Source organism: Notechis scutatus, chromosome 7 (genome assembly GCF_049901735.1).
Source record: "Notechis scutatus isolate UNSWTSFEM ecotype Mainland chromosome 7, rNotScu1.2, whole genome shotgun sequence".
NCBI classification, from domain to species: domain Eukaryota; kingdom Metazoa; phylum Chordata; class Lepidosauria; order Squamata; family Elapidae; genus Notechis; species Notechis scutatus.
This window is the reverse complement of record NC_142015.1, coordinates 3,656,153-3,674,452: the sequence shown is the minus strand read 5'-3', so window position 1 is coordinate 3,674,452 and position 18,300 is coordinate 3,656,153. Positions and strand designations below refer to the sequence as shown.

Genomic DNA, 18,300 nt, shown 5'->3' with positions numbered 1-18,300 from the left:
AATCTACTCACTACTGTCCCACTCTGCTGCTAGCTCCGCCCGCCGCTGGCGGGCCACAACAAGGGGCGCCAAGAGGAGGCACAGAAAAATAGCTGGTAACAAGAGTGTTCTGACCCAAACCCTTGTCCAATAAAACAAACACAAACCAAAGGGAACAGAAACCTTTTAATGAGTCTTACGAATCCCCGGTTAAAAGGCTTCTGCAAACTAATTAATTTTGATAAGCACGAGCCTCGCCAAAACTGTGCAAGGCTGCCAAGAATCACAGATAAGAAATCTTTCACCACACAAGAGTCTTCAAATACCAAATTAAGATACTGTAATGTCCACAAGGCTGAGTTTCAAAACGCCTTTGCTTCCTGCAAAGAACGTCCGATTCACAGCTGCCTTTTATCTTTTTGAAGGAGGGGCCATTACCTTGCAGCCTTACTCCTGAGTCACCTGTGCTGTTGTAGCTGCTCTTTCCTGCGAGCAACCCTGTGTGCACGTGCCTTTGGCACAGGCTCCTCGGGAACCTCCTCATAGCTGCTGCCAGCCACCACAATCTCTGAAGACAGCAGTTCACTCCCTAATAGTCCTGGCCCCTCATCTGAGTCCTCGTTCTCCTCAGCCATCTGTACCTGCTACCGGCTAACCACAACACAAGAGCGAGCCTCCAAGTTTTATTCATCGACTCATTTATTTATTCAGTCTTCTGAATAAGCACTGGTGAAGTTGCCTAGTTGGGTGATAAAACGTCTGCAGGCAAACAACCAAGCTCAGAGACGAGCAAGGAGCCCAACATTCAGTATTTTTGCCTTCTTACCTGCCCCAATCAAGAAACCTCGGCAGGTTACAGGTAGCCCTTGACTTACGACCACAATGGAGCCCAACGTCTGTTAAGGGAGTTTTGCCCCATTATATGATTTTTCTTGCCGTCTTTGTTCACTGCAGTTGTTAAGTTAGTAACATAGTTTGTTAAGGTAAATCTGGCTTCCCAATTTTCAGAAGGTTGCAAAAGGTGATCACATAACCCTGGGACATTGCACCTGCCATAAATGTGAGTCAGTTGCCCAATATTCGAATTTTGATCACGTGGCCATGTGAAAAATGGTCATACGTCCCTTTTTTAGTGCCGTCATATCTTCGAATGGTTTCTGAAAGAACTAAATGGCCTCTTTAACCCCCCTGTATGGCCATTTATGTCAACATTGAACAGCCCTCTCTCAACAGAGGGGAAAAGATACCACATTGCCTATCTCCAGTGTACAACACAGTCCTTTCAACAGCTCCAAGAAGGCTCCACGCCCATTTGCACTACGTGGGTGACCCTGAGGGCACAGAGGAACCTCCAAGTGGCCTCAACAATCCTCTAAAAGGATGCCAATGACCAGCGGTCTGCAAGGAGTATAAATCCTTCCATTCCCCCCTATCCTGTCAGAGCTGAAAGAAGCTTCTTGGAGGAGAAGTGAAATGTCTTCAAAGAAAAAACCCAGAAAGTCCAGTTGCCTCTTGAGAAAAGCACTTTTGGGACACCCATGACTTGGTGGACTGAGAAGCTCCATAGACATTGAGCAACAGTGGGATGATACTCTCAGCTGGAATTGACCTAGTCTAAACAAGCTTTTTAATGCAATGGGGGGGGGGAACCACACAGGACCAACAAAGTGGGAAGTTTCTGCCTCGCCTCCCAAGATGCCGATGTCCTTTTGGACAAAAGTTGATTCTTCCGGTTTCCGTAACATTCAGTGTTAGGTTTCTGCCCTCTGGTGGCCGACATTCAGCCTACAGTTTCCCCCTGCAGAACACGCAGTGCTTAAACTAGTCCCAGAAAAAAAGGGACTTGTGACCCTTTCCCACACTTTATGACCATTTGCAGCATTCCCCAGGGTCACGCATAGTTACGACGGTGCGCAGTCTCCCAGGGACCTTCTGCCAATCAGAGTCAATGCTTGAAGCCAAATTCACTTAACAACATGTTACTTTTTTTTTTTATAATAAACTTTGTTAGTCTTTTATGACTTTTTTAAAAAACAAACAGAGTACAAATATCTTAACTTCAACAGTTTGTGGCATTCGTCTTATACTACTATTTTGTGGATTATTTACAAATATATACAATTGATGCGAATAGAAACATTCGTTTTTTTCAGTGCCGTTGTAGGTTTAAACTAAAGGAACCTATTTTATGACCTTTCTTGCCACTAATTCTTTTGTCATCCCATTTATCTATCTGTGCTCAAACCAGTCATGCCATTTTTCCCAAGTCTTATAATACTCAGTCTCCTCTTTCTCTTGTAACATCAGAGTTAATTTATCCATCTCAGGACAAGTCATTATTTTTTTGAATAATCAATTCATCTGGTGGTATACATGTATGTTTCCAGCACTGGGCATAAGCAATTCTGGCTACAGTTAGAATATATAGTACTAATATATTTTATATTTCTCCCATATTTCTTTTTCAATATCCCCAATAAAAATAATACCGGTTCTAGTTCTATTGCTTCATTCATAATCACTTGCAACCATTGTTTAATTTTTAAGCAATATTTTTTGGGTCTCCAGACAGAACCACCACATGTGATAGAATGTTTTTTTTTTTTTTGCACTTCCAACATAACATGTTACTTACTTAACCGTTGTAGTGAGTCACTTAACAACGTGGCAAGAAAGGTCATAAAATAGGTTCCTTTAGTTCAAACCTACAACGGCACTGAAAAAAAATGACTTACGGCTGTTTTTCACACTTCTGACTGTTGTAGCATTTCCAGGGTCACGTGATCCAAATTCAGAGGCTTGGAAACTGGTTCGTATTTATGACCGTTGCTGTTTCCAAAGGTCATGTGATTTCTTTTTGCGACTTTCTGACTAACTTAGAAACTGCAGTGATTCAATTAACAACTGAATAACAGAGTTGGAAGGGATCTTGGAGATCTTCTAGTCCAACCCCCTGCTTAGGCAGGAAACCCTACACCACTTCAGAAAAATGGTTATTCAATCTCTTCTTAAAAACTTCCAGCGTTGGAGCATTCACAACTTCTGGAGGCAAGTTGTTCCACTGGTTAGTTGTTCTAACTGTCAGGAAATTTCTCCTTAGTTCTAAGTTGCTTCTCTCCTTGGTTACTTTCCACCTGTTGCTTCTTGTCTGCCTTCTGGTGCTTTGGAGAATAGCTTGGCTCCCTCTTCTTTGGGGCAGCCCCTGAGATATTGGAATATTCTTACTGGAAGAAAAGTCATAAAATGAGGCAAAAAAAAAAACACTTAACAAATGTCTCACATGGCAACACAAATTTTGTGCTCAATTGTGGTTGTAAGTCAAGGATTACCTGTACTTAACAACCTAGATTTAGGCTTCTGATGGCTGCCCTGACCCCTCTGTGGGTCATGTGAATCGGATGTGGACTTGACTCTCAGCCTGCATTTGAAATCATTTGCAGGGCCCCATCCAGACACAAAAAAACCAGGAGCCAGGATAGAGTTCCAAAGTAGGATGAGTTTATTTCATGCTACCTGTACCCAAAAATCTGATCTATCAGTGCTCAAGACCAGGGGTCAGCAACCTGCGGCTCTGGAGCCGCATGTGGCTCTTTCATCGCTCTGCTGCAGCTCCCTGTTGCCGGTCAGCTCCACAATTGATAGGGCTTTTGGTTAGGACAGGTAGAGGAAAAAGGTGTGATGACCCAAAGGGGTGTGGCACAAAAGCAACACAGTCAGATAATCAATAAGAGTCCCTTTATTAGCTCCAACTTTGCCCCCAATGTCCTGGTTACCTTCTGGCTGGAGAAAAACTCCAAAAGTCCAAAATGTGGTCAACAAAAACTGTAACTATAAGTCCAATCAAACCAAACTGAGGTAATTAGTTTGGGAGGGGCAATAATTCTAGACATGAAGGCACAGAAAAACTCACATGGTTGGGAAGACACCAGGAACACAGATAAGCAACGACAACACAGGATAAAGTCATGTTTGTTCCCAGCCGCCGCCACACTCAGCATGCATTTCTTTTAAACTCTCTTCCCAGCTGCGGCTAATGAAGGGAATCAGGGCCCTTTCCTTTCCCATAAGCCACGCAACCCACGTTGCTCTCTTCTCCATTCCTCCCTGCCCTAGGATGAAGAGGGGGTGGGCCTGGCTCTTCCTCTGAACTCCCTCTCCCTTCTTCTACCTCTCCCCTGCTCTGCTCAGCCGGACTTTGCCCTTCCCCAGTTTCTTCCACAGCCAATGGAGCCACACTCCCACTCCCTGTCAGCTGTTTGTCTTCCTATTTGGATTCACACACCAACGGGCATGACAAAAGGACACCGCACTAGGAGGAGACTCTATGGTGGGGGAACCAGACGTCTGGTCAGCTCCAGAATTGAACAGGGGGCTTCCGGTTAGGGACCTTTGTGGCTCTTTGAGTCTGCCGACCCCTGCTCGAGACAAATTGGTGCCTGATAAACGTCAACAGACTTGAAAGGGGGAGTGGGCTAGAATTATATCTCTTACAGGGATATCAGGACTCCAAACTGATGATACATTTGACCCCACCCTCAGGCTCAGCCTGGTCATCTCCTGCAAACTTGTGCTCACACAACAATAATTTATGACATGTTTAGCTGGAAATCAACCGTTACTTCTGATTTCCGGCCAAAAAAAACCCCCCAAACCCTACCCATTGTGGACAATGGTTTTATTTAATCATGTTGGCATTGACTTTATGACTCAGTGTTCGATTTACCACATTCACCAAACGACTACCGGGGGGGGCGGGGGAGGCATAAAATCAGGCGCGATCAAATGATGATCTGCTTAACAATTTGGCTTGACTTACAACCGTAATTCTGGGCTCAATGACAGCTATAAGTCGAGAATTACCCGTAATGTTGTCATTCCAGGCACTGCAATGTTGTTAATTTTTGTTCTCCTTTTGTACCTCTCTTTTGTCCGGTTCCACCTTCTCCTCCATTTTATGTGCGTGTAGCGCCACCAGACAGATCCCAGCACCAGTCCATTATTCAGAGAGGTTCCTTGCATTCCAAACTGTCAGGTAAAAAAAAATTGCACTTGATGCACAAGGGTGAGTGCCAACACATTAATGCTTTGGTTGGACTTCAGGGGCACAGGTGGGTGGTGCAGGAGAGTTGGCCAAGGAATGAGATAATGCTCCATAATTGCTTGAAAAGATGCTTGGAGTTTGGAAATGAAGACTCAATCATCCAGGCCAAAAGTATTTTCTTCTCCTCCTCCCCCTCCTCCTCCTCCTTCCTCTTCCTCCTCCTTCCTCTTCTTCGTCCTCTTCCTCTCCTCCTCTCCTCCTCCTCCCCCTCTTCTTCCTCTTCTTCTTCCTGTTCCTCCTGTTCCTCTCCTTTCTCTTTCCCCTCCTCCTCCTCCTTCCTCTTCTTCCTCCTCTCCTCCTCTCCTCTTCTTCTTCCTCTTCTTCCTCTTCCTCCTCTTCCTCTCCTCCTTTGTCTTTCTCCTCCTCCTCCTCCTCCTCCTCCTCCTCCTCCTCCTCCTCCTCCTCCTCCTCCTCCTCCTCCTCCTCCTCCTGCTGCTGCTGCTGTCATATCCTTGGACATTGGCGATCCTATTTTTATCAACAGCTGCACGAAAAACGGCTGCTGAGTTTTGCCCAAATCGGTCCCTTAGATTTTGAAGCCATAATGTCCTTCTTCTACCTGGACCTTCGTTTGCCGTCAATCTGGAGTCCACAGGTCTTAAATTGCTTGATTTTTAAGGGATTAGGTGGAAGTATGCCATATTTTTCCAGGTGTCGCATCACATGTCCAAAATATTCTTAACTTAGAATAAATTTAGACACCAAAAGTATCTAAACAGGTTAAATCACAGCAATGGGACCAACAAGTTTTTAAATCCGAGATGTTTCGTTACTCATCTTCATTTACATATTGCAATACATTTCAGGGAAAAAACCCTGCACTTGGTATAGCAAGAGTTAGTACATTCCAACAACCCTATGATTCTCTGCCTATCTTCTTCTTCTTCTTCTTCTTCTTCTTCTTCTTCTTCTTCTTCTTCTTCTTCTTCTTCTTCTTCTTCTTCTTCTTCTTCTTCTTCTTCTTCTTCTTCTTCTTCTTCTTCTTCTTCTTCTTCTTCTTCCTGTTGTTGTTGTTGTTATTATTATTATTATTATTATTATTAATATTATTATTATTATTATTATTTTGACCGGTGAAGTTACTTGGATGAGTAACGAAACGTCTCAGATGAACAAACTTTGATCCAGTGGCCATGATTTTAGAGGCTTTTTAGATGCTTTTGGTGTTCCAGGTGGCCTATGGGGCTGCAAGATGGGACTTGAGTTCCCTATTCACCCAGTGGACTCATGAGGGCAGTGATGGAGGAGAAGCTGGGTTCAAGACCAGCTGCAGGAGCTCACTAGATGACTTTGGGCCAGTCCGCCTAGTTTGGGTGTCAGCAACCCACGGCTCTGGGGCCACATGCGGCTATTTGTGTCCTCTGCTGTGGCTCCCTGTTGGGTGATCCCACCATTGGCTGGCCTCACCCTCCCAATCACTCTTCGTCTGGCCTGACAAGGAAAAACACAAAAAACAGAAATGAGAGGGAGGAAGGGAGAGAGAGAGAGAGACGCATTTCCCACAGAAAACACCAGGAGCCACAAAACAGGTCCAAATGGCTCTTTGAGTGTTTAAGGTTGCAGACCCCTGGCCTAGTTTACCTCCTATTGTTATGGAGAAAAAGAAAAATGGAATAGGAGATGCTCTTCCCATGAGCCTCTGGAGGAAAGCTTTAGGTGAAGGCTCCACACGTTCAGCTCAATGACTTTATGGTCAGGCTCCTTAGCATTGTAAAAGTGATCCAGCTTTGCTTTAGTTCTCTTGAGGTCAGCCCAGACAGAGTTGCCACTTTCTAAGAAATAATTACAGGGATGCGGTGGCTCAGTGGCTAAAGACGCTGAGCTTGTCGATCAGAAAGGTCGGCAGTTTGGCGGTTCGAATCCCCAGCACGCCACGTAATGGAGTGAGCTCCTGTCACTTGTCCCAGCTTCTGCCAACCTAGCAGTTGGAAAGCATGTAAAAATGCAAGTAGAAAAATAGGGACCCCTTTGGTGGGAAGAAGGTGACAACGTTCTGTGCGCCTTCGGCATCTAGTCCTGCCGGCCACATGACCACGGAGACATCTTTGGACAGCGCTGGCTCTTCGGCTTTGTAATGGAGATGAGCCTCACCCCCGGGAGCCAGAAACGACTAGCAAGTATGTGCGAGGGGGACCTTTATCTTTAAGAAAGATTTAAATAAATGGAGGAACATATGGATAGAACCTGATTCCTGGATCATCTTTCTCTCTGTCTAGTTTCAGAAATACGTTCTCCATCTCACATGAGTAATCTGAATCGCTCGGCGTCTCTCTGCTACCATGAGCGCACCGAGTCCATCTCGTCCAATATCAGTGGGAGCAACAACCAGCTTAATGTCGTCGCGAGTTCCCAGAACCTCTCAGACTTCAGTGTTCGTGCCCTTACGGATCTCCAGTATGTCAAGGTGAGACTTAGGCCTAAGCCTCCCGAGCGTTAAAACTCAACTGATTCTTGGTTTTAATGCATTCCAATACCAGAAAAGCAGATTTGTTTAAAAATAGAGAAAATTGGCTTGTTAGGAGAATGACTTCTCCCTTAACAAGCTGGTTTTCTATATCTATCTCAGTGGTTGCCAACCAGTGGGCCGGGGACAACTGGTGGTCCGGGGGAAAAATTTGGTGGTCCGCAGAGAAATGTCACCCCCAAAGCAATTAATCCAGGCTGCGTGGGAACACAAGGCTTGCATTGCGAACAACACGAGGTAGTAAGGGGAGGGGGAAAGCGCAGAGGAGGGAAACTTGCCCCACTCACCCCACGCGCTTGGCCTGCCCAGAGGCTTGAGGAAGGCTTCTGCAGGCTTTTGTAGGCTTTACAGGCCGAAAACTAGGCCTGTTTTCATGACTTCTGGTATTTCCGGAAAAACAGGAAGAGACGAAACGGGCCTAGTTTTCAGCCTGCAGAAGCCTGCAGAAGCCTTCCTCAAGCCTCTGGGAAGCCGAAAAAGGCCTCAAATCTGCCGAAAATCAGCTGTGAGGCGCGCGCATGCGCAGTGAGGTAAGTTTGCCTGCAGCTCCTGTTGCACACGTGCCATAGGTTCGCCATCACGGTTCTAGTGAGTCATTATGGTGACTGTGTTGTGTCATTGTTTAGTATCAGTTTGTGTGATCTTGTTACCTGACCCTGAGTATACGATCGACTGTTTCTTCAGCCGAAAACAGTGTGAATTGCGATCAGTTGACCATAGTATGCTAAAAACAGCCATGGCGTAGGGTCTCCTGCTTGAGCAGGGGGTTGGACTAGAAGACCTCTAAGGTCCCTTCCAACTCTTAATATTCTATGTTCTATATTCTGTAAAACTGGGCCGGTTGCCAAGCAACCCAAAGTGTAGTTGCGGGACCACAAAGGTGGGCCCAGACATCGGAACATCGAATCTAGGTTGTAAATCCCATTTTCGAAGCCCATCATAACTTCAACTCGTGGCTAAGTGGCCAGCCATAAGTTGAGGACTGCCTCTAATGCCTAATTTGTGGGAGCTTCATCCCTGGAAGCTTTCGAGAAGAGACTGGATTGCCATCTGTCAAAAATGGGGTTAGGGCAGGGTGTCAAACTGGATTTCTCCGAGGGGCTGGATCAGCATTGTGGTTCTCCTCTGTGGGCCAGCCAGTGGGCGGGGGGGACAGGATGGACTCCTGCAGCATCCGACTGGCCAAAATGAGGCATGGGGGGGCACCCAAATCCCCCCATGTGCCCCATTTTCAGCTCGGACAGCCTCCTGCAGAGCCCTGACGGCCAAAATGGGGGCATGGGGAGCAGAGCTGTGTGCCCAGCTGAGTGCTGCAGGAGGCCATCCAGGCCAAAAATGGCGCATGTGGGAGCCACATGTGCCCCCTGCCTCATTTTGGCTGCCAGAGGCACTGCAAGGCAGTCCTTTGCCATTTATTTGCATTACTATCACTATTACTATTAATCCTCCCATCCTTCTTTTCACCCAACTCCTCCCACTTGTGACTGTACTACTGTAACTTTGTCGCTTGTATCCTTACGGTTTATATTGACTGTTTCCTAGTAGGATTTGATTGCTTATTTGTACTCTATGACTATTATTGTGTCGTACCTTATGATTCTTGACTCTTGACAAACGTATCTTTTCTTTTATGTACACTGAGAGCATTTGCACCAAAACAAATTCCTTGCATGTCCAACCACACTTGGCCAATAAAGAATTCTAGTCTAGTCTACTCTAGTCTACTCTAGTCTATTATATTCTTCATTCCAATATTCTTATTCTATTCTAATTCCAATCCCTATTCCTATTCTATTCTTCATTCCAATATTCTTATTCTATTCTAATCCCTATTTCTATTCTATTCTATTCTATTCTATTCTATTCCATTCCATTCCATTCCATTCCATTCCATTCTATTCTATATTCTAATATTCTATTCTATTCCTATCCTATCCTATTTCCAGCCGTGAGTTTGACACCCCTGGTGTAGGGTGTGCTTGGACGGGGTGGGGGAGGGTGGGCATTGGACTAGATGACCTACAAGGTCCCTTCCAACACTGTTAAACTGGGATGAACAGTCACTCGTTTTCACGTTTCCATTATCGTTATTTCAATCATGCTTCTTCACCTGCTCTCCCTCTCCCTCTCTCTCTCTCTCTCTCTCCCCGACAGATCACACGCCTCCAGTACCAAAACGGTCTCATGGCCTCCCGCCTGGAGAGCTGCCCCCAATCCCCCGACGGGAGCCCCCCCAAGCCGGACCCCTCCTTGCCCGACAAGGGGAGCCCCCTCTCCAACAACGAGACGATTGGCCTCTTGAACGAAAAGAACTGCCAGCAGAATCAAAAGACGAACCACAACCCTTCTGACAACGTGGTCTGACCTCGGCCTTCAGGGCGGTTGAGCCTTCGGTCCAGCTGGCTTACTTTTCCCCCTTTCCCAAAGAGACAAAGAAGTGCTCACCGAAGGTCTTGATTGTGCCGTCTCATCAACCTCAGGTAGCAGCTTCCACCTGCGCTCTCTTGGCACTCTTTCCGGCTCACCTGCCCTGTTTTTTTTTTTTTTTTATTTTTATTTTTCCAGCTAGGACAGCCTTGGAAAGCAACAGCCCAGCCACCTATTCTAAGGTGAGTGCTGGGTCACCTGCAGAATTCTTCGTTCTTTCCTGCCTGCATCCAAGCGAGCTGGATTAGCAGGGTGAGCAGATTGTCTCTTCCCTGTGCTGGTTTTTAACTCAGCGGAGAGGAAGGCACGAAGCCAGGGGTACCTCAAAGGAGCTGCCTTTTTTCCCCAGAGTGCCCACTTCTGCTTTCTGCCTTCCTCAGGTGGCACAGAGGAGGCACAGAGGTGTGTGGTGGCACAGAGGAGATACAGGCTTACGGAGATGCCAGCCACCCTCTCTTGATAAGACAGTTGTTTGTTTTCCCATCTCAGGGAGTTCCAAGACTTCGTTGTTTTGGGATTATCTCTTTTTTCCCCCTCCCTCCCTCTTTAATCAAGCCATCAGGGTATTTGAGAGCAGGGATAGGTGCCTGGCAAGGAAGAACCTACCCATAGTTTCCATGCTGGTGGAACCTGTCCCTTCTCCTTCCGTTTTAGGAGAAGGTTTGTTTTCCTGATTCAACCTGGGGACTCCTTTCGTTCCAGCTTTTTGACTCCTGCTTCAAGGGACCTGAACGAAATCAGGGATAGGATAACTTAACAGCAGGAAATCAATTGAAAGTTGCATCTGGATGTACAGATCAATGCTTCCTCCCTAAGTTTTTATTTTTAAAAAGCTTCTGCAAATAGAAGACTTAACGCGGCGAGATAAATGTCGGTCAGAGGTACAGCTTTTCCTTCGACGTACTTTCTACCTGCAGGGAATTGTCTTCCTTTGGGTTAAATCATTCTCGTTTTGTTTTTCTTTTTTTAAAAAAAACCAAAACTGGGGAAGATTTAAATGAATTATCCTCCCTTTTCTGTCTCCAGAGGTACTGTTCATTTTTGCCAACTCGAAACGGGGCTATAGTTCTATATAGCCGGTCTCAGATTTCCAGTTTCAAAGGTACCGTATGCATTTGTGTGAGTTTCTGGCACAGTCGATTTGTGGGATCAGTTTGCAGTGTTTGGGGTTTGCCAAGTGAAGGCAAGATTAAAAATAGGAACATGGGAGAACTGCAGCTGGGAAAAAAAAAAAAAGGACTGCCATTCCAGATCTAAATGATTGGATCGTCTTTTTGGAGACGATTCAAACACCTGGCTATAGTAGCAATCAATTCCATTTTGTTATATGTATTTTTCAACCTGACTTGGATCCAACGTTCTCTGGGTTTAGCTGTGCACCTCCAGTAAACCATGTTTCATTGGATACAGGACAACTGAGTGAAATTATTTGATTATTACATTATCCAAAGATAATGTTATCCGCTTTGTTTTTCTGCAGCTTTTTTAACAATAATTGTTTTGCACCGGTTGGAATCCGAAATAGGAGCTCAGGGGGTTCGTTTTCAGCGGCCAAATATCGTTCAATTATACCTTGATATAATCACAATTACAACCTAGACTGGCACGTGATTTGGGGAACAACTTGGGGACAACTTCAAAAACAGCTTTTTGTAAACAAGACACTGAGCACCCTCAGTGGATCAAAGCAAATAGGCAAAAATGCCGGTTTCATGCGTTCGTTGGAACAGGTGTTGCCTCTGAGGCATCAATGCTGCAGTCCCAGGCCTTCAGAAGATGTTGCACACTTGAAAACCAGATGTTGAATTGGCACATCAGCTCTTCACAAGGCTGGAGAGCACTTATGAATGTACGCTCATGCAATCCCTCCCCTCGTAATCAGTTACCATTCAGAAATATCTTTTCAAATTTTGTTAACCGATCTGGGGAAAACAGAATGGTTTTGCGCATCCCGGCTGAACATTTCCATCCCTGTGTCTCTGCCGTCTTAGATTCTCGTGCTTTCTTTTACAAAAGACACCCCCACTTTTCATTTTGCTTCCTCTGACCTTCCTGGAGTTTTAAATTCCCCCCCACACCCCCTTTATTGGGCACAAGGACAGCCTCTATCCCACCGGAGAACCTCCCAGGATCTGTAAGGCTTCGCTCCTTTTCACCCCTAGATAAATGGGTGATATCAACCGGAGCGTTATGGGACTTGTAATGAAACACATCTGGAGGGGATTAGGTTCAAGATGGCTGCCTACCCTACCCGAACTCTTGTCTTGAGTTGGATTTAGATCACCCACTGACTTTATGAATACTTCTGTGTTATTTTTTTGGCAACGATATAGAAGTGAGTTCCCGTCGGTTGTTTTTTTCCCCAGGATTTTTTAAAAAGAATTGTCAGTCTAACTTGCAGCTTGGCATTATTACCTTGTGGTGTCCTCTTCCCAGCATCACCAGATTTGACCCTATTTTAACTTGTCGGGATCAAGCAAGGTCGGCCGTGGAAATCATGTAACTGTATTAAATTATTCCCATCTCGTTTTTTGCCCTGTTCTTTCCAGTTGAATTCACGAGAGTTGTTTCCTGCTCATCCTACCCTCCTCTTAGACACCTTACCTGTTACTCTTGTCATCTCATAAACGAACAAGAACGCTAATAATACTATATGAGCAATCATGCTACAACAGTGCTAATAGATGCCAACTATTATTTCACCTGCGTCACCTAGTAACCTCTAGACAATTAAGAACTTAATTAGGAATGAAGAAAATTAAAATAATGAAGAACCTTGTGGCGCCTTGTTTAAGAGAACCTTGTGGCACCTTGTTTAAGGCACTTACTGCATTTATTGCAGAAGTGCGTTTTCTCCAGAACCTCATCAAATTCTGAGTGAGGTTTAATCAATCTGAAAGGGATTCATAAAGCAAAGATGCTTCCTACGTAAAGGGAAAAGTTTAAAGATTAATAATTACATCGTGCACAGCAGAGGGAGAGGAGCAGCCAACAGAATTGGGTGTTAGGGGGAATACTCGGCCCAGCCTAACATGTCTCCTCCCCAGAGAGGTTGCCCGTTGCATCTCTGTGCGATTCCTTCTTCAGGTGTTCCTCGTGCAGGAACTCACGCAGAGAGACCGATGGTGGGTTTTATTCTCTCTCTCACCTGTGTCATGGTTTATTTGGCATGCCGATTTTTATTTCATAACTCAGGATCAAGGTGCAGCTCTATATCCATAGGAGAGACACCTGCAAATCGATGTAAACACAACAGGGAACCTCTTGTAGGCCTAGTGCAGCCCAGAAGGAGTTTTTTTGGGGGGTGGGGGGAGGCTTCAGGTTTTGCTATAACGAAAACAGGATGGGGAAATTTTAAGCATCCAGGGCTGCTGTGGGCAGGGCAACGTTTCAAAGAGGGGAATTCTTAAAGTTTTCCTTTTTGAGTTTTGCATCTAGACAAGGGGAAGCTTTTTAAACTCAGTCTGCTCTGTAGAGCTTATAATTCTGTGCATTTTAGCGATGGCAGTTCATGCTGCCCATTTGCACAACTGCCATTTAAAGGAGATTCCAGAGGAGATTGTTGCCTGGCTTTTCCCTGGCATTCCCCCACCCCAAATCAGCTGGGGTTACAACGTGGAGAATTCCCATCTCCATTCTTGGAGATGTCAGACGTTCTCCTTTTAACAGTGCCAGACAATACCACGATGGAGGGGCTGGGGGGAAACCTAACAAGGGAAGGCAGCCTGAAGTTGCATTCTTGGCAAATCTGAAGATAAGCAAGAGAATGTAAGTTTGCTAATTTTGCTCCCAGCTGAAGTTTCTATTGAAGTAGAATTGATGGTCTAATTAAGTTGTGCAGCAGGACGGAGTACGGGTACTTTTTAGCATCAGCTTTGTCACAAGGAAGCCACCCTCCCTGCACAACTGCGTAAGGAAAAACGACGTGTGTCCGATTCTGCCTACGTTGAGCCTCAGCAGTGGGAGTTTTGCTCTTCAGCTTGGAGAAACCAGACAGTAAAACCAGTGGGTCTTCCAAGATGCAGGCATGAATCATTGGGAAGCTCCTCTTTAAAATTGGCCGTTGGTTTAGGACAGAAAGAAATGGTACCCAAAGTACCTTGCCCAACTTGCATTCAGGTTGAAGGCCGAGTTCAGAATGTGTCCCATTTTCCACGGGGAACATACAGCGTGATGAACGTGGTTCTCGTTTTCCACAAGCCAAGCCTGAGAGGTCAGAAATGCCACTTAGCAAGTTAGTCTTGCCCTTCCTAGTGGCTTGATCCAGGCATGATAGCCAGCTGTCAGATTAGGCTGAGCGTCTCGGCCTGAGTTTTGCAGCATACATTCCTAAAGTAGTTAGGCTCAGAGTAGGTGAGAAGAGAGCAGTGATGCTCAATTCCACTCCAACCCTCAGGCTACCTCTTCAACCAATTGTATTCTTTGCCAAGGAGCTTCCTCATGAATTGCTGTTTTGTTGAAGCAGGTGAAGTGAGCTTCCAACACCCAATGTCATTTCTGAATGTTGAAGCAGAAGAACAACCTAGCGTGGGGATGTTTAACCTTGGCAACTTTTGAGACCCTGGGGACTTGAACTCCCAGAATTCCCCACGCTGGCTGGAGAATTCTGGGGAGTTGAAGTCCACAAGTCTTAAAAAGTTGCCAATGTTGGACACCCCCTGGCTTAAAAAGCCAGTCCTAAGAAAGGGAAGATGTGTTTATGTGTGCGTGCGTGCATTTGTGTTGAATTAAGATCCTTTCTACTGCATCTTTCTAGATGCAGGAATCTATTTTCTGAGGACTTTGGGGGGTGGGGGGTGGAAATGACCCACTATCTGTTCCTTTTCGTTCCTCTCCGTTGCCATCCTGGCTACATGAACTTGGATAAGCAGAATTGGGTTTGAGTTGGGGTTTGGTTCTAGCAATACTTGATTCTGGAGTTTGAAAGAAATTTCTTCTCTCCCTCTGTAACTTAAAACAAACCAACTATGCAGGAGAGGCAGCTGGACCTACAAACCAGGGATAGATTCTTATCCATGTTCCTTTCTCCCTTGCAGGGATGTTATAAATGGATTTTTGCGCTTTCAGACAGCTTTAATTGGACAATACGTGTGTTTCCTTTGAATGTAGCTTTTGTTTTGTCTGACCATTAAAACATTTTGTGTGTGTGGAATCCCTTATTTCCCTTTTTAAAAACTATTGATGTTATTATTATTATTCCTACGGAAAGCACAATGGTTTCTCAACCTTTGCCCCTTTGTGGGTGACCTAATGTAATTTATTGTCTTTGTTTCTGATTTTAAAATACAAACACTAAGCTTTTAAGTTTCTAGCTCCCTTGGTGGGAAGATAACGCTGTAAAAGAAAGATAAAATAAATGATACCAAATCAAAGAGTGGTGGAAACGTGTTTTTTTTTCCTTGTCTTTCTCAGCCTTACCTGTTTGATAATTATAAAAATTATTCCAGGAATTGTGAGCCAGCAGAAACTTCCTTCCTGATAGCTGGCATTCAAGGAGGAATTGCTTTCCCAGCCAAAGGGTTTTAAGCTGGCCACTTCCTGTAATCATCATTAGCGAGAACCTTCATTTGCTGCTAATGCCAGCATAAAAGTTGTGTGAGGTTGTTGTTTTTTTCTGGTCAATTAAGCAACTATGCAATTTGCATCACTCAGGAGATTGATGACCAAATTAAATCCGAATGAGAAAATTAAACATTTTCAATATCAAAATGAACTATGACCAAAGAGTAGAACACAGAAACCTAGAACAACAGAGTTGGATGGGACCTTTGAGGTCTTCTAGTCCAACTCCCTACACATGCAGGAGAGAGTATATCATTCCAGACAAGTGGCTGACCAGTCTTTTCTTGAAAACTTCCAGTGATGGAGCACCCATAACTTCTGGTGGCAAGCTGTTCCACTGGTTAATTGTGCTCGTCAAGAAATTTCTCCTTAATTCCAGGTTGCTTCTCTCCTGGATTAATTTCCACCCATTGCTTCCTGTCCTGCCTTCAGGTGCTTTGGAGAATAGCTTGACTCCCTCTTCTTTGGGGCAGCCCCTCAAATATTGTTATACTGCTATCATGCTTAGTTCTTCTTTTCATTAAAGTAGACCTACCCAATTCCAGCAACCATTCTTTATGTGTTTCGGCCTCCAATCCCCTAATCATTTTGGTTGCTCTTCTCTGCACTCTTTCTAGAGTCTCAACATCTGTTTTTATATTATGGTGACCAAAACTGGATGTAATATTTCAAGTGTGGACATACTAAAGTTTTATAAAGTGGTACTAATACTCCATGTGAATGAATTAGTAAATGAATTCAATTTATTTTTCAGTGCACAGGAATGAAATAAAATACACCTTGTTACTTCCCCAGCCTCACCTATTTTTAGCTTCTTTTGGGAATAGAGTTGCCCACACACCATTCAGTAGCATCAGCACAGGTGACACAGCCACAAATTAGCCAAACACATGTGAATTATAGTGGTTGTGTGCATGCGAGCGTTGGCGGTGGCAGAACTTTCTAGTCATAACTTGTTTAGCTGGTGCCGAAATGTGAGTTCTCATATCAAATGACCTAGATGCCAGAGCTCACTGTAACAGCATTGCCAAAAAGGTATTAAGAGTTGTAAATCTAATCTTACGAAGCTTCTCCTCTGGAAATAGTGAATTGCTAACTAGGACATACACAACATTTGCCAGACCAATACTCGAATACAGATCGTTAGTCTGGAATCTGCACTGCATTTCAGACATTAATACAATTGAGCAAGTCCAGAAGTATTTCACGAGAAGGGTACTACACTGCTTGCAACAGAATATCCTACACCACCAGGCTTGAGATTTGAGGCTTGGACAACCTTGAACTACGCTGCCTATGGTTAGACTTAAGCGTCGCGCAGAAAATTACCTGCTACAATGTCCTACCAGTCATTGACTACTTCAGCTTCAACCACAATACAAGAGCACACAACAGATACAAACTCAATGTAAACCGCTTCAAACTTGATTGCAGAAAGTACGACTTCAGCCACAGAGTAGTCCATGCCTGGAATGCACTACCTGACTCTCTTTGTCACATCCTCTAACCCCCACTTCTTTAACCTCAAACTATCCACTATTGACCTCACCCCATTCCTAAGGGGTCTGTAAGGGGCATGCATGAGTGCACCATCGTGCCTACCATCCCTGTCCTATTGTCCCCTTTTACTCATACCTATTTCCTGTATTCCTGCTCATGTTTATACCTATACCTATTATCTTGTAAGCGATTGACAAATCAAATAAATAAATAAAAATAAAACTTCTTTCTAGTCATAACTTGTTTGGCTGGTGCCGAAATTGCTCAAGGAAAGCAAGGGTGATGAAGACTCCTGGTTTCCAAGGGAAGGGAGAAGTCTTTTGCATTAGAGGAGAAGCAAAAGTACCAACAGAAGGGATTATTTGTGGTTCAAGGATGAACTGCGGGGTCCTTGATGCTCTCTGAGCTTGGTTGTTTTCTTGCAAACATTTCATAACCCAACTAGGCAACACCATAAGTGCTGATGTTATCTGGTTTGGTAATAAAAGTCTTGAAGAAAACGACCAAGTTCAGAGACACCAAGGACTCCACCCAAAGGGATTGAAAGCTGGCTTGGCTCTTTCCAGGAAAAACATGATTAGGCCATTAGACCGAGAGCTGTGGTGGTGTCGTGGTTAGAATGCAGCATTGCAGGCTAGCTCTGCCCACTGCCAGGAGTTCGATTCCGACTGCCTCAAGGTTGACTCAGCCTTTCATCCTTCCCGAGGTCAGTAAAATGACCCAGATTGTTGGAGGTTCTTAGAGAGGGCTGTAAAGCACTATAAACCACGTTTCCACGGAAATAAGACCCAGCCGGAAAGCAAGGCCTAGCATGGTTTTTAGGATGCTTGTAATGTAAGCCCTACCCCCCCCCCCCCCAAATAAGCCCCAGTTAAGAATGTCAGCCAGATGGACGGATTTAATATCATATTTTCCCCAAAATAAGACCTAAGCAGAAAATAAGCCCTAATGCAATCTTTGGAACAAAAATTAATATAAAACCCGGTATTATTTTCAGGGATATATGGTAAGTCTAAGTCCTATTGCTATTCGTAACTCAGGGCACGTAGCCAATTCAATTTATTCATTCAGTGTCTGTAGAGCTCAACCGAGTGACTCTGGGTGGCTTACCATTCTAAAATTAATAAATAAATAAAAAACTCTTAAAACAATCAAAAGACACTCATGCAGCAAAAACAGCCACAAAATAAATACCCTGTTTCTCCAACAATACGGCCTCCCCCAATAGGAAGTCCCAGCATGTTTTATAGGCATGAAATGAAATTAA

At 44.6% G+C, this 18,300-nt stretch overlaps 1 protein-coding gene across 2 annotated transcripts in view; it reads left to right on the top strand.

The window, feature by feature from the left end:
• The window catches only part of CNNM4 (cyclin and CBS domain divalent metal cation transport mediator 4), a 64,675-nt gene extending 49,332 nt beyond the window's left edge, over positions 1-15,343 (top strand). Inside the window, exons 6-8 of one of the 2 annotated variants that reach the window (XM_026688182.2) lie at positions 4,946-5,011; positions 7,297-7,484; positions 9,699-15,343. In XM_026688182.2, coding sequence (XP_026543967.2) covers positions 4,946-5,011; positions 7,297-7,484; positions 9,699-9,908 — 464 coding nt within the window. In that variant the 3' untranslated portion in view covers positions 9,909-15,343. The remainder of the gene's footprint in view (positions 1-4,945; positions 5,012-7,296; positions 7,485-9,698) is intronic. The other variant, XM_087969615.1, reaches the window with a different exon arrangement.
• The last annotated feature ends 2,957 nt before the right edge of the window (positions 15,344-18,300 follow it).